At 39.3% G+C, this 24,673-nt stretch overlaps 1 protein-coding gene across 5 annotated transcripts in view; it reads left to right on the top strand.

Annotated features, from left to right (window-relative positions):
• Pka-R2 (cAMP-dependent protein kinase type II regulatory subunit) overlaps positions 1–24,673 on the top strand; it is a 182,824-nt gene that overhangs the window by 124,061 nt on the left and 34,090 nt on the right. For 4 of the 5 annotated variants that reach the window (XM_053793547.2, XM_053793546.2, XM_053793550.2 and 1 more), the window contains one exon: positions 23,668–23,753. In XM_053793547.2, the coding sequence (XP_053649522.1) occupies positions 23,668–23,753 (86 nt within the window). Of the gene's footprint in view, positions 1–19,913; positions 21,288–23,667; positions 23,754–24,673 lie in introns of those variants that run through there. The other variant, XM_053793548.2, reaches the window with a different exon arrangement.

Here is a 24,673-nt window from a genome sequence, read left to right as displayed (position 1 = left end):
TCCTGCTCCTGTATACCTTGTACATGTACTTGTAGTAAATAAAGATCTTATTATTATTATTATTAATATTATTAATGTCTAAACCAAAGGTCGAATGAAAGGTTTTAAATATTCCATTATTTTCTCTTCTTTCTCACATCTGTCTTTCATTATATTCTCCTTGATAGTTTTTTCCGTCCCCTGTTACCTCTAGTTCTTTATTTAACACTCGTCGTTATGTTCTAGACGCGAGAGATTATGACATAATTTCTTCTGAGAAAGGAGAGGGTGTCTGCGTCCATACACACGGTATATATGTACACAACTGTACACAGAACTACATTGTATGTGTTCCTGGAACTTATCACAGCTGACCCAGCTTGGCAAAGCTTTTTTTCCGAGAATAATGTTAGAAATTACACCCTTTTCTGAAATTATGCCCAATCTGCTAATTCAATATTTTAACACTTACTTCTTCAACATAAATAATAATAACAACATATAACACTAATAATAATAATAATAATAATAATAATAATAATAATAATAATAATAATAATAATAATAATAATAATAATTATAATAATAATAAAAATAATAATAATAATAATAATAATAATAATTATTATTATTATTATTATTATTATTATTGTTATTATTATTATTATTATTATTATTATTATTATTATTATTATTATTATTATTATTATTATTATTATTATTACTGAGTTTCTTAAGTACTGATATTTTTTTTTGCTCAGTTCAATTTATAAGCTAATAGCTGTTATCCTGCCTCAGCTTGTTTACAAGCTGAGATCTATTATCTTACTTTAGTTAATTAACAAGTCGAGCCTTTAAGGCAGTGGTTCCCAAACTGGGGGTAAATTACCCCCTGGGGGTAATTTAACCATTTTTGGGGGGTAATGGAGGGGTGACAGAAAAAAAGTTATGAATTCTGAAAATCAAGAAAACAATGCGGTACCCGGTATGAGGATTATTGTTAACTTTGTCTTAGTATATAAAGTTGTAAAGTAAACCTATTATAAGTAAGTAATAAAGTTAAACCAAATAACAATAAACATCAAAAACTAATATACAGTATTAGAAAAGAAGAAATATATAGCTAAGTGTGTGGAAACCCAAAAGTATTTTGACAAGTATGCTTCAGGACAAAAGTCACTCAGTAGCCCAGATCGACCTGTCCAGTACGCGTCACTCACTTCCTGAGGCTGCCTCTATTTCACACTGTCAGTTTATCTGTGAGCATCAGCCGAGGTAGACATAAGCTGGTATGAAGCCAAGAATTCCTAAACTAGCTTCAAGTATGCAACTCCATCCATCCCACTGATGTTCTTGACATCTTTGGTAATAGTCATTAGAGATGCACAATGTTCAAATACAATAAATAAAAGAAAATATCTCAAGTGTTTTAATTTAGCCATATATATCAATAATAACAACATTTTGTGAAAGGGGTAACATGCTTTATGTGGCATGTTAAATTGGGTAACAAGCTGAAAAAGTTTGGGAACCACTGCTTTAAGGTATACCGTCACTCCCCCAGTATGCCACTTACAACAGTCGACTAGCTCCCAGGTACCTATTTACTGCTGGGTGAGCATAGTTAAGACTTCTCCACACGTCTAGCTCAGCCCGGAAGTCGAGCCCGAGTCCTCTCGACTGTGACCTAAGAACTCTGTCACCTGAGAATCAAGTCCCAGAGTGACACAGTAGAATTTTGGAATCGAGGAATGACAATGTATTGTTTTGTAAGACGAATGTCTTTCTTTTTGTAATAGTTAAGGTACATTAAATTTCTTATCGTTATAAATGGTATACAATACCTACATTTGTACAATAGTAAGGAATCTTTATTGACGAAATATTTCGCTTGTGCTGTAGCCATCATCAGTTGTATACAGATGGATTAGGCTCCTAGAGTGGATTTCCACTCCTGAGGGAAGACTTCGTAGACGAAGTTGAGAGGTAGATGATGTGATTAGTCTATCAGTCTTGATGGAAGACGATCAGTCTCTTAGCTTGAATATCTGGGAACAATAATATTGTCATTAATTTTTAGTAGCCAGGCCGGAAGATAGAAGGACCAGGTGGGAGATATGATCATGACATGTAAGATACTCAGGAATTAGAGTAGATTGGAGCAATATATGTGTGATGCGAAGAAAGGGAGGCAGGGAACAGTGACAATGATGGTAGATTAACCAAAAGGGCGTCAGGAGGCACTTTTTGGAGTCTTAGTACGGTTAGCAAGAGGAGGAAGAGGATGCAAACATCATACACAGTTTGAACACTAGGTATAGCAGGACTCTTATGGTCACGACTCAGTTGATAGCATTTAAGAGCCGGAACAGGAGCTAAGATTCGACATCTGCAAACACAGCTAGATAACCAGATATTATACAAGAAATATCCATGAAGAACCAACATAAATATCAATAAATTATCAAAAATATTATTAAATTTACATATTATCAATAGACTATCAATAAACTGAATGATCTAAAAAATGAAAATTTGTATACTGTACTCGGTATAGAGTGGTGAGCATCCTCAAAGATTGGTTATCTCTTACACGTGAGGAATGTGTCAGTTATTGCCCAACAACTCGTGGATGTGAGGTTGTTCGTGGAAGCGCTCAGCAAGACGCCTCCGCCATCCTGAATCCGGATCCAGGCTGGAGGATAACAGGAACGATAGCCGGCACGGGAGGGGAAATTGGCAGGAACTAAAAGGTGCAGGATTCTGCTGAAACTCGCTTTCAAATGACTGGGATTCTTGGTAGCGAGGAAACACAGTTGTCACAGAGACCTGCAGGATACCTGCACAACATGGTGATATGAAAGAATGTTTTTCTAGCCATCTCTCTCTCTCTTTCTCTTTTTCTCTATGCCTGTTAATGGTGACGGAAATACAGCTGCGTATATAAGAGGTGTACCAAAATATGCGAAGGGGAAAAAATATATGGAAGATTATATAAATTTTATGATACATTCTTGAAAAATATTAGTAACAGTAGATTAATATATACAGACTTTCTCAGAGGTGCATATATACTTCACAAACTTTATTTCTTCTTTCTATTAAGTCTGTGAGTTTCTTCCATTAATTTGATTAGTTATGTGAAGAAGAGCCTGTGTGTGCTCTAGAAGTTATAATATATGGTAAATTTTATATTTAAGACGTGAGACCACGAGCGTAGCTCCCTCTGCTGGTGACTTGTGATGTATTGCTGGAAGTAGTGTTTTGACACACACACATACACATATACCAAGGTCAGGAGCCGTGACTCGACCCCAGAAGCCACATATAGGTGAGTACACACACACACACACACACACACACACACACACACACACACACACACACACACACACACACACACACACACACACACACACACACACACACACACACACAGCTGTGCAGGAAGGATAACCAGACAAGCAGAAAAAGGAGGAAATCCGAGGGTGAAAAATCCCATTTAGGTGCAAACAAACACACGTTTTATAACGACACTGAAGCAGTATTAAGAGGACTGTCTTCCTTGATAGCTGACCCAAGTTATAACAAGAGCTGATGTACAAGCAGGAGCTGCTCAAGCTGCAGATAAGAGCACTGATAAGAAGCAAAGGAGCAAGCAGTCTTACGGCAGACACCGCCTCGATCTCTGACATTTTCTCCAGTAATGGCTGACTGCTGCCGACCTTACAACTATCATTATTTTTAATTCTAAAATACTTTTAATTGCTTTTGTTGTCACATTAGATTATCCGAGTTGTATCTGAGGTGTTATAGGTCAGGCTATAATTATACTATCTTCACTGGTAATGATTAAGTGGACTTATTTATTGGTAAGGCATCTTGAGGATTATTGTACGCCTGGCAGACGTTCCCCTACGTGATGACGCAAGAGTTGCGTCACTGGGGATCAATAGTATTAGGGTGGAACCTTCTCTGCTCTGAGGTTAATACTGAAGCAACTTTCACACTCTGTCTCAAATGCATTACAATATTGCCATGTAATATCCTCAGTGGTGTCATTTTTAAGCTTGATTGCCAGAGCACTCAGCTCACACACTGAGGTTCGGAGTTCGAATCCCCGGTACGGCTGGAAAACATTAGGGACGTGTTTCCACAAGACACCTGCTGTCCATGTTCACCCATCAGTATAAAATGGGTACCTGGGCGTTAGTGGACTGGTGTGGGTCGCATCCTGGGACAAAACTGACCTAATTTGCGGGAAATGCTCAGCATAACAAGCGGCTTTCCATGTAGTAGTATGTCACTGATGTCAGCTATGGTCTGTATACCTTGTACATGTACTTGTAGAAATACAGATAATATTATTGTGTGAATTAAAATGTTTCAGGGAAATTAAACGATATTAACCGAGACTTCCGACGACTCTGGTAAACAATGCAATATATTCTGAATTACATCACAGAAAAAAAAAAATAATTTCCTGAGGTTTGCTCATGATTATCTTCCATTCTTGCGATTATGTTTTGAAATATTCTGTAGCAAAACTACTTTAGCAAAATAATTAGGAGTTATTGGGTATTATAACAGGCTACTGGTCCGTCCAGCACTCTGATTGGCTCACTGGGAGTTATGACGTTATCATAGACCTTGAAGCAACGCCTGCTATTGGTCTAACAATGTTTCTGATTGGTTGGTGAGAGCCATGACGTCTTCACGGACTTTGAAACAATGAATATTATTGGTCCACTTATTCCTCTGCTGCAACAAGCTCCCTGGTTAGCTGACAGACAGTATTCACAACACATTAGCTCAGCAAATCATCTTGAGTCAATAAGACAGCGTAGATGTTCGTCTTTTATGACGTGTTTCATATTTTCTGGTCAGTTTCCTGATGTTTTAAGGTTACAGTGAGCCATGTATGATTCTTTACCTGTTATTAGTGTATTTATAACTAGTGTTATTGTTCACTAGTGAACGAGAGTAAAATAGGTACCTGGGTGTTAGTCGACTGATGTGGGTCGCATCCTGGGATAAAATTGACCTAATTTGCCTGAAATGTTCAGCATAACAAGTGGCTTTCAGTACAGTAGTATGTCACTGATGTCAACTGGGACTGTATGCCTTGTATATGTACTTGTAGAAATAAAGATATTATTATGTACGCGCACCTAGCACCTGCTCCTAACATCAACGTTCCTAAACGCCTTAACGAAAAAGGAAACTTTGATAAAGTGTTTTGAAAAGTGAGTCGCCTTTAATACACTCAGTGTCCTGAAAACTCTCTCCCGAAGACTTAAATCCAGCGTCGGTGGACACAGGCAGGAACTTAGCTACACGTAAGCCAGCAAAAAGTCTCGATCATATGACCAAAAGCTCCAGTTGTGGGTCATGACATGACGTCAGGAAACACTTGTCCTGTTTCCTGATAAACATTACCTCAATACAAGAGTCATGTTAAACATGCACAAGACACTCCAACAGATGTTCAACATGTCAAAAACTTAAAGAATCATCTTAACTGGGAAGTTGTCTCCATTATACAGTAAACTCTCCTATAATTCTCAATATAAGGCGATTTTTTTGTAAAAAAAACTAAACCGTATACACTATGAAAGTCTTTCCACGTGCTATTGAATTCTGGACGAACTTTTACAATAGCATTTATAAATAGAAATCAATCAATAGAGGAACTGTACAAGAAAAATGTTTAAATTAAAGCAGCAAAATCCTGGAATCGAGAATGATTTTCTTTTTTTATGTATTAACATCTGACAAGGCCAGTTGAAACCTGACGCTATAAGTGCTCTTCTAAGTCACTTCCTCCTGGACGTGACTTGTCTTTGGTGATGCAGGTCAGTTACCTGCTACCTGAACTTTACTAGTACTAGTGATACAGGTCAGGTTACCTGGTATCTGTAACATTACTAGTACTAGTGATACAGGTCAGGTTACCTGGTACCTGTAACATTACCAGTACCAGTGAAGGTTACCTGGTACCTGTAACATTACCGGTAATAGTGACAAGTCAGGTTACCTGGTACCTTTAACATTACCAGTACCAGATACAGGTCAGGTTACCTGGTACCTGTAACATTACCAGTACCAGTGATACAGGTCAGATTACCTGGTACCTGTAACATTACCAGTACCAGTGAAGGTTACCTGGTACCTGTAACATTACCGGTAATAGTGACAAGTCAGGTTACCTGGTACCTTTAACATTAGCAGTACCAGATACAGGTCAGGTTACCTGGTACCTGTAACATTACCAGCACCAGTGATACAAGTCAGGTTACCTGGTACCTGTAACATTACCAGTACCAGTGATACAGGTCAGGTTACCTGGTACCTGTAACATTACCAGTACCAGTGATACAGGTCAGGTTACCTGGTACCTGTAACATTTCTAGTACCAGTAATGTACTATTTCTAGCATTGTACAATAATTTGTCTGCTATAGAACGCGATTTTATTAACACAAAGCGCTAAACCCATAGAGACGATGGAGTTCCGGGGGGAGGGAGGTAATAAGAGTTTGTTCCGAGGAAGGAGAGAGAGTAGCTCCCACTCCTCTAATCAAGAGCCCTCCGACAGCATACACATAGTGTACGATAATTACCATACTCATGGTGTACGATAATTACCACACTATAGTGTACGATAATTACCATACTATGGTGTACGATAATTACCATACTTATGATATAGATAGGATAATTACCATACTTATGATGTACGATAATTACCATACTTATGATGTACGATAATTACTATACTCATGCTGTACGATAATTACCATACTATGGTGTATGATAATTACCATATTCTCTCTCACACACACACACACACACACACACACACACACACACACACACACACACACACACACACACACACACACACACACACACACACACAGTGTACGATAATTACTACACACAGAGTAATTTAGTTTAGAAATTTAAAAAAAGTTGGACATGCGATATTATAAATTATTAGTAATAATTAATTAGGAGGATAATAAAGGTGGTTCCTCTTACTGTAAATTTTTTATTGCCATCAATTTTATTCATAACTGTAATGAATTTTCGAAAATCAAATAAAACCTCACTTTATTTAAGGATTTTTTATATGAATTATTTATATATAAAAAAATTATTGTAAGGAGACATGTGAACGAAAGAAAGTGAAAATATGTGGAACACAAGCTGGACTAGTTGGCAACACCGCCTCATGACGTCATACCTTAGCGTTCTGGGCGCTGATTCGTCGCCTTGCTGGTGACGTCAGTCAAAGGGGGCGGGGCATGGCGCCCCAGGCCACGCCCACCTCTTCTCAATGGATTTTTTTCTTATTCTTCCTCTCTGATGTTATTTATTTATTATTTATTTATGCATTTATTTATGTTGGTTAAGTTGACCACGTCTGAGCAAGGTAGGAGACAGGAAGAGGAGGAAACATTCACCATTATTCGTTTAATGCAGGTGTTGCCAGACGTGTTCAGATATCAGAGTTACATTAACTTTCTGAAATGTGTCATTACCCATCTTTGTGAGTACCATCACTCTGCTGCTCACTTCCAGTAACCTGAATGTTACCTTGCTCACACTCTAACAGCACACTAAATCCTAAAAAATCACTTGTCTCCACACTCCGACCTAACACAAGCCTGATGGGTGCTCAAGCCTCTAACACTTAAAACTTCGCCAATCACTCCCTCCATTGCTTCCTGTGATGACCCCTGCCTCTCCCGCCTTACAACCCGCATTTTTAATAGTTTGGTCAACCTATGAATATAGCAACACTATAGTAGGCATATTGTCCCATGCTAGGTAGGCCTAACACCCACTCATGTACCTGTCTAGCCTATATTCAAAGCTACTTACTGACCCTACATCTCTAATGTCAAAGAAGTACTCTCATAGATATATTTTCTAAATCTAATTTGTCGAACCTGAAGTTACTACTGCGAGTCCTGTCTTCGTTAGATATTTCCAGCACGTTATTTATAACACTCTTATTATTTATTCCTGTCTTCCATTTGTACACTTCAATCATATCTCCCTCTGTTGTACGTCTCTGTACAGTGTTCGGTGTTGTTAGTGTGTTGTTAGTGTGTTGTTAGTGTGTTGTTAGTGTGTTGTTAGTGTGTTGTTAGTGTGTTGTTAGTGTGTTGTTAGTGTGTTGTTAGTGTGTTGTTAGTGTGTTGTTAGTGTGTTGTTAGTGTGTTGTTAGTGTGTTGTTAGTGTGTTGTTAGTGTGTTGTTAGTGTGTTGTTAGTGTGTTGTTAGTGTGTTGTTAGTGTGTTGTTAGTGTGTTGTTAGTGTGTTGTTAGTGTGTTGTTAGTGTGTTGTTAGTGTGTTGTTAGTGTGTTGTCAGTGTGTTGTTAGTGTGTTGTTAGTGTGTTGTTAGTGTGTTGTTAGTGTGTTGTTAGTGTGTTGTTAGTGTGTTGTTAGTGTTGTTAGTGTGTTGTTAGTGTGTTGTTAGTGTGTTGTTAGTGTGTTGTTAGTGTGTTGTTAGTGTTGTTAGTGTGTTGTTAGTGTGTTGTTAGTGTGTTGTTAGTGTGTTGTTAGTGTGTTGTTAGTGTGTTGTTAGTGTGTTGTTAGTGTGTTGTTAGTGTTGTTAGTGTGTTGTTAGTGTTGTTAGTGTTGTTAGTGTGTTGTTAGTGTGTTGTTAGTGTGTTAGTGTGTTGTTAGTGTTTAGTTAGTGTGTTGTTAGTGTTGTTAGTGTGTTGTTAGTGTGTTGTTAGTGTGTTGTTAGTGTTGTTAGTGTGTTGTTAGTGTTGTTAGTGTAGTGTGTTGTTAGTGTTGTTAGTGTGTTGTTAGTGTGTTGTTAGTGTGTTGTTAGTGTTGTTAGTGTGTTGTTAGTGTTGTTAGTGTGTTGTTAGTGTTGTTAGTGTGTTGTTAGTGTTGTTAGTGTGTTGTTAGTGTTGTTAGTGTGTTGTTAGTGTTGTTAGTGTGTTGTTAGTGTTGTTAGTGTGTTGTTAGTGTTGTTAGTGTGTTGTTAGTGTGTTGTTAGTGTTGTTAGTGTGTTGTTAGTGTGTTGTTAGTGTGTTGTTAGTGTTGTTAGTGTGTTGTTAGTGTGTTGTTAGTGTGTTGTTAGTGTTGTTAGTGTGTTGTTAGTGTTGTTAGTGTGTTGTTAGTGTTGTTAGTGTGTTGTTAGTGTTGTTAGTGTGTTGTTAGTGTTGTTAGTGTGTTGTTAGTGTTGTTAGTGTTGTTAGTGTTGTTAGTGTGTTGTTAGTGTTGTTAGTGTGTTGTTAGTGTTGTTAGTGTGTTGTTAGTGTTGTTAGTGTTGTTAGTGTGTTGTTAGTGTTGTTAGTGTGTTGTTAGTGTTGTTAGTGTGTTGTTAGTGTGTTGTTAGTGTGTTGTTAGTGTTGTTAGTGTGTTGTTAGTGTGTTGTTAGTGTGTTGTTAGTGTTGTTAGTGTGTTGTTAGTGTTGTTAGTGTGTTGTTAGTGTTGTTAGTGTGTTGTTAGTGTTGTTAGTGTGTTGTTAGTGTTGTTAGTGTGTTGTTAGTGTTGTTAGTGTGTTGTTAGTGTGTTGTTAGTGTTGTTAGTGTGTTGTTAGTGTGTTGTTAGTGTGTTGTTAGTGTTGTTAGTGTGTTGTTAGTGTTGTTAGTGTGTTGTTAGTGTTGTTAGTGTTGTTAGTGTGTTGTTAGTGTGTTGTTAGTGTTGTTAGTCTGTTGTTAGTGTGTTGTTAGTGTGTTGTTAGTGTTGTTAGTGTGTTGTTAGTGTTGTTAGTGTGTTGTTAGTGTTGTTAGTGTGTTGTTAGTGTTGTTAGTGTGTTGTTAGTGTTGTTAGTGTGTTGTTAGTGTGTTGTTAGTGTTGTTAGTGTGTTGTTAGTGTTGTTAGTGTGTTGTTAGTGTTGTTAGTGTGTTGTTAGTGTTGTTAGTGTGTTGTTAGTGTTGTTAGTGTTGTTAGTGTGTTGTTAGTGTTGTTAGTGTGTTGTTAGTGTTGTTAGTGTGTTGTTAGTGTTGTTAGTGTGTTGTTAGTGTTGTTAGTGTTGTTAGTGTGTTGTTAGTGTTGTTAGTGTGTTGTTAGTGTTGTCAGTGTGTTGTTAGTGTTGTTAGTGTTGTTAGTGTGCGCATTTTGAAGTATAATATAAATCTTTAGAAGTCAAAAAAAAAGGAATGATGGGACTTTTATTTCACCAGTTGTGATTTTTGTGTAAATTGTGATTTTTGTGTAAATTGTGATTTTTGTGTAAATTGTGATTTTTGTGTAAATTGTGATTGGTTTCTGACCAATATTTTGTTTACGGAATCGTTAACCTTTATAGAGAGGCGCCTGATGCCTGGGGGGAAGGCTCTTGATCCACGGAACAGAAGCTCTTCTCATGCTCCTCTTCCTTGGATTATATACCTGATTACTTACCGCTCCCCATTGCCCCTACAGGTTTAGCACTTCTTTTATGAATATAAAGAGAGAGAGAGAGAGAGAGAGAGAGAGAGAGAGAGAGAGAGAGAGAGAGAGAGAGAGAGAGAGAGAGAGAGAGAGATTTTAATCCCTAGAATAGGGATATTAAATTAACAAGCAGACTATAAACAGAAACGAGTGAAAGGTTATAGTGTGAGCAGCAGCAGCAGCAGCAGCAGCAGCAGGAGTGTTCAATCAAGTGGCTGCTGGAGTGTAACCACAGCAAGTGAAAGATTATTGAAACTGGGGAATTTAAAAAGAAGACCGGAAACAGAGTACAAGGTGAAAATAGACGCAGCCATCATCAATCTTCAAGGACCGAAGAGTGAGCTTAGTAATGTGTTGCAGAGGCTCAGACATCCACAACACAACTGTCATCAAACATTTGTTAAATTATACCATGAATTAAGGAAAGATCCTGGACTTCACCTTTACGAAACAGACAAAGGAAATGCCATAGTAATTATGGACACTGTACATTATAAGGGAAAAATGAAAACTATATTAGGAGACAGGGAAACCCACGCGCCTCTTAAGCAGTTATGGATTATTTTCCTCTCAGAAGTGAACAGGTTTGAAGCCAGGGCAGCAACACCTCAAGTTAGAACCACATGCAGTTACGCAGTTCGTAGCCTGTGGAGGACCTACACAACCAGTCACCTACACAACCAGTCACCTACACAACCAGTCACCTACACAACCAGTCACCTACACAACCAGTCACCTACACAACCAGTCACCTACACAACCAGTCACCTACACAACCAGTCACCTACACAACCAGTCACCTACACAACCAGTCACCTACACAACCAGTCACCTACACAACCAGTCACCTACACAACCAGTCACCTACACAACCAGTCACCTACACAACCAGTCACCTACACAACCAGTCACCTACACAACCAGTCACCTACACAACCAGTCACCTACACAACCAGTCACCTACACAACCAGTCACCTACACAACCAGTCACCTACACAACCAGTCACCTACACAACCAGTCACCTACACAACCAGTCACCTACACAACCAGTCACCTACACAACCAGTCACCTACACAACCAGTCACCTACACAACCAGTCACCTACACAACCAGTCACCTACACAACCAGTCACCTACACAACCAGTCACCTACACAACCAGTCACCTACACAACCAGTCACCTACACAACCAGTCACCTACACAACCAGCAACAGCTGCCCTACATGGTACTGTAATAACCTTGTAATTTCTAACTACCATTTTGTATTGAAGTACACTATATTATTGTTTTTTAAAATACCCTTCTTATACAGTAGACCCAAAATTCTTAAGCAGAGTGGACTAAAGTAACTTCTAGGGCCCTCTGGGATTAGGGGCCCTCAAGCTTAAGCAGTGTGGACTAAAGTAGCTTCTAGGGCCCTCCGGGATTCTCAGTAGTATCAGTTACCAGTACTGGTGATGGATGGTTGAGTCAAGGTAGTCACTGAGGACAATCATAGATATGATAGATATGTCTACTAGTGAGACATGTACTGAGAGAAACGATGAAACTGTTCGTGCAAGATCACTCTTAACGTGCGTGGAGAACACGAACAAAATGTCAGAAGTCATGTTCACTGAAAACATGCGTTATTATTAAAATGCGTTAACAATAACGCGTGTTCAAAACACATGACATCATGCTGGATGTCCTGATAACTTACCCATTCACTAACTCTAGTGTAAGCCGGTGGAAGGCCTCGGTCAGATTATCAGAAGCTGTAATGTCGGGTCATCATGCGACTCAGTCCCTGGTCAGGAAACACTTGTCCTGTTTCCTGACCCGCGTCAGGAAACAGGACAACACATCCTAAGTGCCAAGCATTATTATTCTCCGTCCCCCACACAAACACCTCTAGCACCTATCTAGCACCTCTATCACCTATCTAGCACCTCTAGCACCTATCTAACATCTCTGAAACTTCCCTCGCCTACACCATTAGATGGTATGGGAGGACTTTATCAAGAATTAGCGCCAATATAATAACAAATTCTACTTATCTCGATTCGCCTTTTTCTAATGCTAGACTGACAGGACCGAGAGCCAGGGAGGGAACTATGGAAAATGGCAGCAAATGCAGCTAAAACCAGCTGGGCCAGAGCTGTTTCCATAGCTACATTGTGACCACCTGTTGTTGTAACCAGCTGTTGTTACAACCAGGTGTTGTTGTGACTAGTTGTTGTTGTGACCAGCTGTTGTTGTAACCAGCTGTTGTTGTGTGAGAGTGCAGGTGGTGGCAACCTGTGTTGGTCAGTTCTGCCGTCGTGTAGAGCAGACATAACCAATTTACCAGCAGGAAGGTTGTTGAATCTTTAATACTGTCTTGTTATTATCACTGCTTCTGTTGTTATTACTGCTTCTGTTATCACTGCTTCTGTTGTTATTACTGCTTCTGTTATCACTGCTTCTGTTCTTATTACTGCTTCTGTTATCACTGCTTCTGTTGTTATTACTGCTTCTGTTATCACTGCTTCTGTTGTTATTACTGCTTCTTTTATCACTGCTTCTGTTATCACTGCTTCTGTTGTTATCACTGCTTCTGTTGTTATCACTGCTTCTGGTGTTATCACTGCTTCTGGTGTTATCACTGCTTCTGGTGTTATCACTGCTTCTACTATTATCAATGCTTCTGGTGTTATCACTGCTTCTGGTGTTATCACTGCTTCTGGTGTTATCACTGCTTCTGGTGTTATCACTGCTTCTGGTGTTATCACTGCTTCTGGTGTTATCACTGCTTCTGGTGTTATCACTGCTTCTGGTGTTATCACTGCTTCTGGTGTTATCACTGCTTCAGTTATCGCTGCTTCTACTATTATCAATGCTTCTGTTGTTATCACTGCTTCTACTGTTATCACTGCTTCTGTTGTTATCACTGCTTCTGTTGTTATCACTGCTTCTGTTGTTATCACTGCTTCTGGTGTTATCACTGCTTCTGGTGTTATCACTGCTTCAGTTATCGCTGCTTCTACTATTATCACTGCTTCTGTTGTTATCACTGCTTCTGGTGTTATCACTGCTTCAGTTATCGCTGCTTCTACTATTATCACTGCTTCTGTTGTTATCACTGCTTCTACTGTTATCACTGCTTCTGTTGTTATCACTGTTTCTACTCTTATCACTGCTTCTACTGTTATCACTGCTTCTGTTGTTATCACTGTTTCTACTCTTATCACTGCTCTTTTATCACTGTTCCTGTGGTTACCATTGCTCCTGTTACTGCTGCTCCTGTTACTGCTGCTCCTGTTACTGCTGCTCCTGTTACTGCTGCTCCTGTTGTTATTTTGACCTTTGTTTTCACTTCTTTTGTGGTTGTTACTGTTGCTGCTTCAGTTGATTTTCTTCCTTTGCTTCTGTTTCTTCTTTCGTCTCCCGTTGTTGCTCCCTTTGTTCTGATGTTCTTCTTGCTGTTGTTGCTCTTTTTGTTCCTGTTGATCCTGTTGTTGCTGTTTTTAGTTGATGGTTCTCCTGTTGATGCTGTTTCTCCTGTTGTTCCTGTTGTTGCTATTCCTGTTATTGTTGTTGTTACTGCTATCCTTGGTGTTGTTACTGCTATCCCTGTTGTTGTTACTGCTATCCCTGTTGTTGTTGCTGCTATCCCTGTTGTTGTTACTGCTGTCCTTGTTGTTGTTACTGCTATCCCTGTTGTTGTTACTGCTATCCCTGTTGTTGTTACTGCTATCCCTGTTGTTGTTACTGCTATCCCTGTTGTTGTTACTGCTATCCCTGTTGTTGTTACTGCTATCCCTGTTGTTGTTGCTGCTATCCCTGTTGTTGTTACTGCTATCCCTGTTGTTGTTACTGCTATCCCTGTTGTTGTTACTGCTATCCCTGTTGTTGTTACTGCTATCCCTGTTGTTGTTACTGCTATCCCTGTTGTTGTTGCTGCTATCCCTGTTGTTGTTACTGCTATCCCTGTTGTTGTTACTGCTATCCCTGTTGTTGTTACTGCTATCCCTGTTGTTGTTACTGCTATCCCTGTTGTTGTTACTGCTATCCCTGTTGTTGTTACTGCTATCCCTGTTGTTGTTACTGCTATCCCTGTTGTTGTTACTGCTATCCCTGTTGTTGTTGCTGCTATCCCTGTTGTTGTTACTGCTATCCCTGTTGTTGTTACTGCTATCCCTGTTGTTGTTACTGCTATCCCTGTTGTTGTTACTGCTATCCCTGTTGTTGTTACTGCTATCCCTGTTGTTGTTACTGCTATCCCTGTTGTTGTTACTGCTATCCCTGTTGTTGTTACTGCTATCCCTGTTGTTGTTACTGCTATCCCTGTTGTTGTTGCTGCTATCCCTGTTGTTGTTACTGCTGTCCCTGTTGTTGTTACTGCTATCCCTGTTGTTGTTACTGCTATCCCTGTTGTTGTTACTGCTGTCCCTGTTGTTGTTACTGCTATCCCTGTTGTTGTTGCTGCTATCCCTGTTGTTGTTACTGCTATCCCTGTTGTTGTTACTGCTATCCCTGTTGTTGTTACTGCTATCCCTGTTGTTGTTACTGCTATCCCTGTTGTTGTTACTGCTATCCCTGTTGTTGTTACTGCTATCCCTGTTGTTGTTACTGCTATCCCTGTTGTTGTTACTGCTATCCCTGTTGTTGTTACTGCTATCCCTGTTGTTGTTACTGCTATCCTTGTTGTTGTTACTGCTATCCTTGTTGTTGTTACTGCTATCCTTGTTGTTGTTACTGCTATCCTTGTTGTTGTTACTGCTATCCTTGTTGTTGTTGCTGCTATCCTTGTTGTTGTTGCTGCTATCCCTGTTGTTGTTACTGCTATCCTTGTTGTTGTTACTGCTATCCTTGTTGTTGTTACTGCTATCCTTGTTGTTGTTACTGCTATCCTTGTTGTTGTTGCTGCTATCCTTGTTGTTGTTACTGCTATCCTTGTTGTTGTTACTGCTATCCTTGTTGTTGTTGCTGCTATCCTTGTTGTTGTTACTGCTATCCTTGTTGTTGTTACTGCTATCCTTGTTGTTGTTACTGCTATCCTTGTTGTTGTTACTGCTATCCTTGTTGTTGTTGCTGCTATCCTTGTTGTTGTTACTGCTATCCTTGTTGTTGTTACTGCTATCCTTGTTGTTGTTGCTGCTATCCTTGTTGTTGTTACTGCTATCCTTGTTGTTGTTACTGCTATCCTTGTTGTTGTTACTGCTATCCTTGTTGTTGTTACTGCTATCCTTGTTGTTGTTACTGCTATCCTTGTTGTTGTTACTGCTATCCTTGTTGTTGTTACTGCTATCCTTGTTGTTGTTACTGCTATCCTTGTTGTTGTTGCTGCTATCCTTGTTGTTGTTACTGCTATCCTTGTTGTTGTTGCTTCGGCTGGTGGTGATGTTATCAGTGTTGTTGTTGGTGTTCTTGCAAGTGTTGGTGCTGACGCAGCTCTGTAATTTGTAAACTTTTCCCGTTGATGGTGTTGCATCAAGTGATGATCATTGTTGTTGCTGGTGTTGCAGCGGTGGCTAGTGCTGATAGTGTTGTTGCTGGTGTTGCAGCGGTGGCTAGTGCTGATAGTGTTGTTACTGGTGTTGCAGCGGTGGCTAGTGCTGATAGTGTTGTTACTGGTGTTGCAGCGGTGGCTAGTGCTGATAGTGTTGTTACTGGTGTTGCAGTGGTGGCTAGTGCTGATAGTGTTGTTACTAGTGTTGCAGTGGTGGCTAGTGCTGATAGTGTTGTTACTAGTGTTGCAGTGGTGGCTAGTGCTGATAGTGTTGTTACTGGTGTTGCAGTGGTGGCTAGTGCTGATAGTGTTGTTACTGGTGTTGCAGTGGTGGCTAGTGCTGATAGTGTTGTTACTGGTGTTGCAGTGGTGGCTAGTGCTGATAGTGTTGTTACTAGTGTTGCAGTGGTGGCTAGTGCTGATAGTGTTGTTACTGGTGTTGCAGTGGTGGCTAGTGCTGATAGTGTTGTTACTAGTGTTGCAGTGGTGGCTAGTGCTGATAGTGTTGTTACTGGTGTTGCAGCGGTGGCTAGTGCTGATAGTGTTGTTACTAGTGTTGCAGTGGTGGCTGTGCTGATAGTGTTGTTACTAGTGTTGCAGTGGTGGCTAGTGCTGATAGTGTTGTTACTAGTGTTGCAGTGGTGGCTAGTGCTGATAGTGTTGTTACTGGTGTTGCAGTGGTGGCTAGTGCTGATAGTGTTGTTACTAGTGTTGCAGTGGTGGCTAGTGCTGATAGTGTTGTTACTAGTGTTGCAGTGGTGGCTGTGCTGATAGTGTTGTTACTAGTGTTGCAGTGCTGGCTGTGCTGATAGTGTCGCTGCTAGTGTTGCAGTGTTGGCTGTGCTGATAGTGTTGTTACTAGTGTTGCAGTGGTGGCTGTGCTGATAGTGTTGTTACTAGTGTTGCAGTGCTGGCTGTGCTGATAGTGTTGTTACTAGTGTTGCAGTGGTGGCTGTGCTGATAGTGTTGTTACTAGTGTTGCAGTGGTGGCTGTGCTGATAGTGTTGTTACTAGTGTTGCAGTGCTGGCTGTGCTGATAGTGTTGTTACTAGTGTTGCAGTGGTGGCTGTGCTGATAGTGTTGTTACTAGTGTTGTAGTGGTGGCTGTGCTGATAGTGTCGCTGCTAGTGTTGCAGTGGTGGCTGTGCTGATAGTGTTGTTACTAGTGTTGCAGTGGTGGCTGTGCTGATAGTGTTGTAACTAGTGTTGCAGTGGTGGCTGTGCTGATAGTGTTGTAACTAGTGTTGCAGTGGTGGCTGTGCTGATAGTGTTGTAACTAGTGTTGCAGTGGTGGCTGTGCTGATAGTGTTGTTACTAGTGTTGCAGTGGTGGCTGTGCTGATAGTGTTGTAACTGGTGTTGCAGTGGTGGCTGTGCTGATAGTGTTGTTACTAGTGTTGTTGCTGCTGTTGTTACTAGTGTTGTTGCTGCTGTTACTAGCAATGACGTTACTCTTATTGATCTTGCTGCTACTGTTGCTGTCGCTGCTACTGTTGTTGTTGCTGTTGCCACCGTTGTTGTTGCTGCTACTGTTGCTGTCGCTGCTACTGTTGTTGTTGCTGTTGCCACTGTTGTTGTTGCTGCTACTGTTGCTAGTACTGCTGTTGTCGCTACTATTGTTGTAGCTGGTACTGTTGTTGCTGCTGCCGCCGCTGCTGTTGTTGCTGTTGCTGGAGCTGTTATCGACACTGCCGTTATCACTACTACTATTACTGGTATCACGGATAATATTACGATAACATTACGATACTATTACGATAATATTCCTGTTTTAAGTTATGCAGGTAATGGCTGGCGAAAATCAGAGTGTGCCAGCGCTTTCTCTACACAATTTAGCATTCATATCGGAGCAAAAATGATGGGTATTACATTTTACTGATGATAATGATGAATTATGAATTCTAAGAATCTTTATTAACCGCTTGTATTCACTTAGTTATACCTGCGGGGGGTCGATTCATGGCTCCTTCCATGGAAGGCAGAATGTGTTCTAGCAGCGTTGGTTCCCTTGATAGACATTTTTCATGGGAATTCTGGTTTTAATAGATGCTTTGGGCGAAATGGTTTTGTGAGTTTTAACACCGTGGTTGATGGGGGTTTAAAGCCTGTCTACTACACGAAGGTCATTAAGGCTGCATGTCACCTATACACCACCAGCCAAGAATACTTGAATTACTTAAAATAGTGATCAAAGTCTGTGTATATACACTGTGTATATAGTCTGTGTATATACACTGTGTATATAGTCTGTGTATATACACTGTGTATATAGTCTGTGTATATACACTGTGTATATAGTCTGTGTATATACACTGTGTATATAGTCTGTGTATATACACTGTGTATATAGTCTGTGTATATACACTGTGTATATAGTCTGTGTATATACACTGTGTATATAGTCTGTGTATATACAGTGAGACGTGTATGTCTCAGTGTACGTATATACACTGAGAGGTGTATGTCTCAGTGTACGTATATATACTGAAAGGTGTATGTTTCAGTGTACGTATATACACTGAGAGGTGTATGTTTCAGTGTACGTATATATACTGAAAGGTGTATGTTTCAGTGTACGTATATACACTGAGAGGTGTATGTATCAGTGTATATACACTGAGAGATATACACCTCTCAGTATAAACATCATAAACATTAATTTAGATACTGTTTCACCAAATGCTTATATCAACACTGATGTATAAAAAATGTATATGCCTCAAGTAATGTTTATAAAAAATTATATTAAAACAAGTATTAAGAATGTTATGTATGTTTAATTCAACTATTTTTAATGTCATGGGAAGCGCTAAGACCGCAGGGGTCGTCCAGTGCCTGGAGAATGGAAGGCAACTGTGTTCGATCCAGAGAAAAGGAGGATGACCGTAATTCCTCGGATCAAGAGCCCTTGAGGGGATGAGGGGGAATGCTTCTATCGTATCCTACCCTCTCCTAGCGTGTCTATTATCCTTCTATCGTATCCTGACCTATCCTGTCCTCGCCTTAAGTCTGTTCCTCTTCTGTCATATCCTGACTCATCCTTTCCTAGCCTGTCCTTACGTGACCTATCCTAGCCTGTCCTAACGTAACCTATCCTAGCCTGTCCTTACGTGACCTATCCTAGCCTGTCCTAAGTAGTAGTAGTAGTAGTAGTAGTAGTAGTAGTAGTAGTAGTAGTAGTAGTAGTAGTAGTAGTAGTAGTAGTAGTAGTAGTAGTAGTAGTAGCAGTAGTAGTAGTAGTAGTAGCAGTAGTAGTAGTAGTAGTAGTAGTAGTAGTAGTAGTAGTAGTAGTAGTAGTAGTAGTAGTAGTAGTAGTAGTAGTAGTAGTAGTAGTAGTAGTAGTAGTAGTAGCAGTAGTAGTAGTAGTAGTAGTAGTAGTAATATATGTAGACCCTTATATAGACGTAAGATGAAGAATTAAACATGCAACATCTGGGTATCTTTATTTGTAGACGTTTCACCCTCCAGTGGCTTTATCAATACGATGACATAATTTGAAGACTGTAGGAAGGCTTGTGCTAGCCACAAACTGCGACCACTACACACTGATATTCTAGCTCCTGGTCCCTCCTAAGGCACTTTTGTTAGATCAGCGGGCTAGCAATCTTGTGATGGAATCTGGTTTGATCCAAGAATGGGATAGAGCAGTAGACACAACACCTGTCATGTCTACAACCTGTTTTAAGGCTAGGCACCGCCAAAATACAAAGTAGTAAAGAAAAATAACCTTCATGTAACACGCTCATAGAGGTTATCTTTCCTTCACCTCCTTGGTGCCCTGGAGTCGCAGACATAAGAGTGGAATTCCTAGACGTTTATTATCAATTCACGCCCATGTTTGTTGCTTGGAAAGGAGATTACAATGTTTGCGAGGGAGATGATGTCATGGGTGGTTTGGTAAGGTTGTTGGGGACGAGATGGACTCTAGACACACCAATATACCCCCATGATAACTCCGGCTCTGCCAGAGTTATCATGTGTTAACATGGAGTAGTTATCATGTGTCTGGCAGCAAGGGACGTCCAGCTGATCCTTGCAATGAAATACAGCTGGCAGCGGCAGCGTCCCTCAGTGCACCACCGACACTCTCACCGTTGGGGTGTTGCTGCCCGACACTCCACATCCATTTCAATTAATCTACTCTCACTCTCCCCTCAACTACGTGACAAGTGCGTCGCATAAACTTAATTTCGTGAATTATACCTGGAGGTTCCTTCTCGGGGGAAACGTGTGATCAACCTAATTTTCCTCGACTTTTCCCGAAATTCAATATTTTTGAAGTATTATAAGTGCCAAGAAGGAAATTGATTTTCCCAGCCAGTGTTTTTCCCGTCTTACAAAAATGAAAATTATACAATTAGCCTTTGAAAAAAAAAGACAAAAGCCTTTCTAATCTCCATAATACATATTAGTATACTAGGCTATACACATTAATACTAAAATATACCACAAATCAGTGAGGTAACGAATATATACGAAGAGACGATCTTAAATTATTTTGTGTAGACTAGACCAGGTCACAAACTCATCTAAAAAGTGACTTCTGTAAATATTTCTTGTAGTTGAGGAAGCTTGTAAAGTCCTTAATACGCTTAACACATCGTTAACAGCTATTAAGCAGCTTTAATTACCGTCGCAAGCTTCAAGAATCAAGTCGAGAAGGAAGTGTTGTATCCATAACGATATCCATTACGGTTTAAAAAGAGTGACATAACAGCAAAATCCACCACTACACTGTAAATTCCACCACCATCGCTACACTTAATTAAAACCTACCACTACATTTAAAACCCACCACCACATTGTTAAAACGCACCACTATACTCATAAAAGTATCACACTCCCAAGAAAACCATTGTCGCCAGTAATATCAGCCCTGACAAACCTACAACAGTCATCGGTACAGTAAAGCCTGTCACAGACTCCTAATTAAAAGCCATCACAGGCCTACCTAAAAGCCATTACAGGCCTACCTAAAAGCCGTCTCTGGCTTACCTAATGACCATCACCTGCTCCTAAAAACCCATCAAACAGCCGTACAAGTTATTTTATACCACACTGAGAGTAATCCCGAAGACCCCATCACAGACTTCTTAATAAGAAAGTAATCAGAGGACCCATAAAAGTCATCAGGGGACCTTAAAAATCATCAGAGGAACCTTAAAGGTCATCAGGGGACTTTAACGTCATCAGAGGACCTTAAAAGGCGTCAGAGGCTCCCTAAAATCTTCCACACACCAAGTGACAGTATCGTCACACCTAGTATCTGCCCATCAGGAGACCCTGAGTGCCATTACAGAGGCGCACAAGTGAATACCTGCCTGTCGCACACCACCTCTCTGCCACACAGATGTACTCCATAGCTCTGTGCTACATGGATATCGTCACAGCTATGCCCGTTACGTGTTGTCCAATTCGGGACTACACAGGTGAGGCAGTCTACATGCAGCATTTTGCTGTATCCTACATATAGGGTGTTTCTTACTGGTTATTTTTTTGTTTCTACTTTAAGGATTTATCGTGTAGGATTCTTGTAATCCTTTTCTTTGGAGTTTTTGTGAGATTGTCTGGAAATTGTCAGCGATTTTAAAAGAAATTCTCATTCTATTGGCGATTTTCTTGCAACATTTTCACTAATCTTTTGGTAATTTTTTATGTGAGTTTCTGTAATCTTTTACTGTTTTTTCTTGAATGTATGTCAAGATTATCATAGTTTTAATATTAAGTTTATTCAGGTATACACAAATACAGTTACACAGATTATCATAAATAGCATCTGTGTAGAGAACCTATATATATATTCTTGTATGTCTCTTCCTCAAGGGAAGTTCTTTGATGCTGGTGAGGGGCTCTTGATCTAGGGAACTGGATCTTGTGAACCAGTTCCCTGAATTAAGCCTGAATACTTTCCATCTACAGGCGCTGTATAATTCCTATGGGTTTAGCGCTCCCCATGATTATAATAATTTTGTTTTTGTTGTTAGTAAAAGACTTCTTACCGATAAATATTTTGTATTTTTTTTTTTTTGGCCTGAAAGGATTTCCCTGACTTTGAAGTATATATTGTTAAACATTTTGCTACTTAATGAAAGATTTTAGCAATTTATACGAAACTTTTAACTCACTCTTAGAGTATTTTCCAGATTTCCCCAAAATTTTCCTGATTTTTTTTTTAAAGATTTTTCTTATTTTTTTAGGGATTTTCCTTATGGATAGTTACACTCAAATGAGTATATTAATGCTATTGCGGATTACAGTTGGCATTGCAGGATTTTCCAAGGAATTATGTGTATGGATTTTTGGTTAATTGTAACATGATTTTCTTGAATTTTGTAATATCTTCCACAACTGCATCGGAACTTATGATGATTTGTGTTTTTTTGTTTTATTTTTTTTTCTACATTGTCACTGGTGAAGTCAGATCATAGCTAAAACGACTGTTTGTTTTATTTAAAAGTTTATAGAATGGACATGTTTTGATATACACAGATTACATGAAAAAAAATGCTAGAAATATTGCCCTGTTGGTAGAAATTTAGACATAAAATAGGTCTTAACAGCTACATTGTATATATACAGGAAAGTGTGCATCTTAAGAGTATATACATTGAGACATGTGGATCTGTGTATATTCACACAGGTATGTATCTCATTGTATCTTCATAGAGGTATATACTCAGTGTATATACTCTGAGACGTGTGTATCTGTGTATATACACAGTTGTGTTTCTCCGCGTATATACTCTGGGAGTTTATTTTGACCCCTATATTCAAGTATCCTAGACTGGTGGTGTACAGGTAATATGTAGCCTTAATGACTTTCGTGTTGTAGTAGATAGGCCTTAAATCTAGCCACATCATCCCAGTACCAGTTCACACACTGCTGATCCCACCAATACATCCCTTATTAACTCAAATTAGCTGTCTCTAGCAATTCAACATTCCAGTTTATGACAGTTAATTTAACCTTGCTATACTGTTTACTGCTTGTAGTTAGTTCATAAATGCTCACTCAGACAGTTCATAAATGCTCACTCAGATAATTAGTTCATAAATGCTCACTCAGCAAGTTAGTTCATAAATGCTCACTCAGACGGTTAGTTCATAAATGCTCACTCAGACGGTTAGTTCATAAATGCTCACTCAGACAGTTAATAAATGCTCACTCAGTTAGTTCATAAATGATTACTCAGACAGTTAGTTCATAAATGCTTACTCAGGCAGTTAGTTAATATAAATGCTTACTCAGATAGTTCATAAATGCTCACTCTGACAGAAGAATTAACAGCTTCTGCCTCGAAATTAGCAATTCAAACCCAAATTTTAAATTTAGTTGATGATAACCATCCCGTTACGAGGAAGCAATTTTAACATGCTCCTTTCTGGATATATTCAACTTATCGCTTATGCTTAATATGCCAGAATAAAACAGAAAAATATCTACTTGAAATTATTTCAAATTGAATTTTTTCTGCATTGTTTTGTGTGTGTATCCGTGACGTTTGTCAATCAGCAAATAAGTAATGAATTAGCATTGGTCCTAGTGGTCCATGCTAGGCTGGTCTAACTCAAGCCCAATTATATCCACTAATATACACGTCCAACCTATAATTATAACAAGTCAAATGACGCTACCCGAGAGTTTGTTCCACTTATCTACAATTCTATTGCAAAAACTCATGATTCCCAATAATAATAATAATAATATGATTTTTATAACTTCACTGTATTTGTATGTTACATATTTGTAAGTCTATTGAGCTTGTAAATAAATGCCTTTTTATTTACACTTACAATTCTTGTTTACAGAGCCTCCTCTGAGTCGCTTCACCAGACGTAAATCAGTGTTCGCAGAAGCCTACGACCCTGAGGAAGATGACGACGACGGAGAGAGGGTAGGTGGTCGTTGTCGTTCTTGTTTCACTACCATCTACCGCTATATTTCCTCAGTTTATACCCGAACAGGGTATAAACTGCTGTATTTCTTCCTCATTATAAAATCAAACCAGGATTCGAAAATTGTGTATATCCTGGTACCCATGTGGAAAATTGCATTTATCTGAATGTATCATTATATACATAAGAGTAAATGAACAAAGATAATTATTATTTATCAGTTAGACAAGTAGGAATTTGGGACACCTAGGTCGCAAAAAATGCCCCCCTTCGATACCTACCACTGTCATATCCACAAGTTGCTCTGGACCTACTAATTACTAATGAAATATACATCACCAGGAATGCTGGTAAATATATAAATTTGTGGACTGTATATTAAATTAAAAAATGATTATATATAAACACATTTACATAAAAGAAGGAAAATATCTTAATATCACTCACCAATTTGACTGAAAATCAAAGTGTATCATACTCAGAAAACCTCTGTCTATACATGAAAATAACAACTGGCCAAAGTTATAACATAAGACTTATCTGAGGTTCCTGGAGCTGTCTTGTCCAGTCGCCTGATATCTCAAGTTATGCAGGAATGCACATCCAACAATTTCGCCTCCTATTTGAGAGGTGTCAACCCAATTTTAACCTCTAGAGCACGAAAAATTATTCCCATTACACTAACGTTGTATCCAATTCAAAATAACAATGGCGACTCCTGAGCAGACGCAGGCTTTCCGTTTTCTAGGACATAAATATTATTAAATACAGTATGGCCATCTATTTACATGTAACTACTGTATTTCTGGAAAATATATACAGTATTTTCCACAACCCATATGGGTTTGTTCAAGTAACATTTAATATTTGTTTAGTCCAATGGCTGCCACCTGCCAAGCAGAGGTGACCTGATAAATAA

The sequence above is a fragment of the Cherax quadricarinatus genome, chromosome 71 (assembly GCF_038502225.1).
Source record: "Cherax quadricarinatus isolate ZL_2023a chromosome 71, ASM3850222v1, whole genome shotgun sequence".
NCBI classification, from domain to species: domain Eukaryota; kingdom Metazoa; phylum Arthropoda; class Malacostraca; order Decapoda; family Parastacidae; genus Cherax; species Cherax quadricarinatus.
Note: the sequence above shows the minus strand (reverse complement) of the source record. Positions and strands in the feature narration are given on the sequence as shown.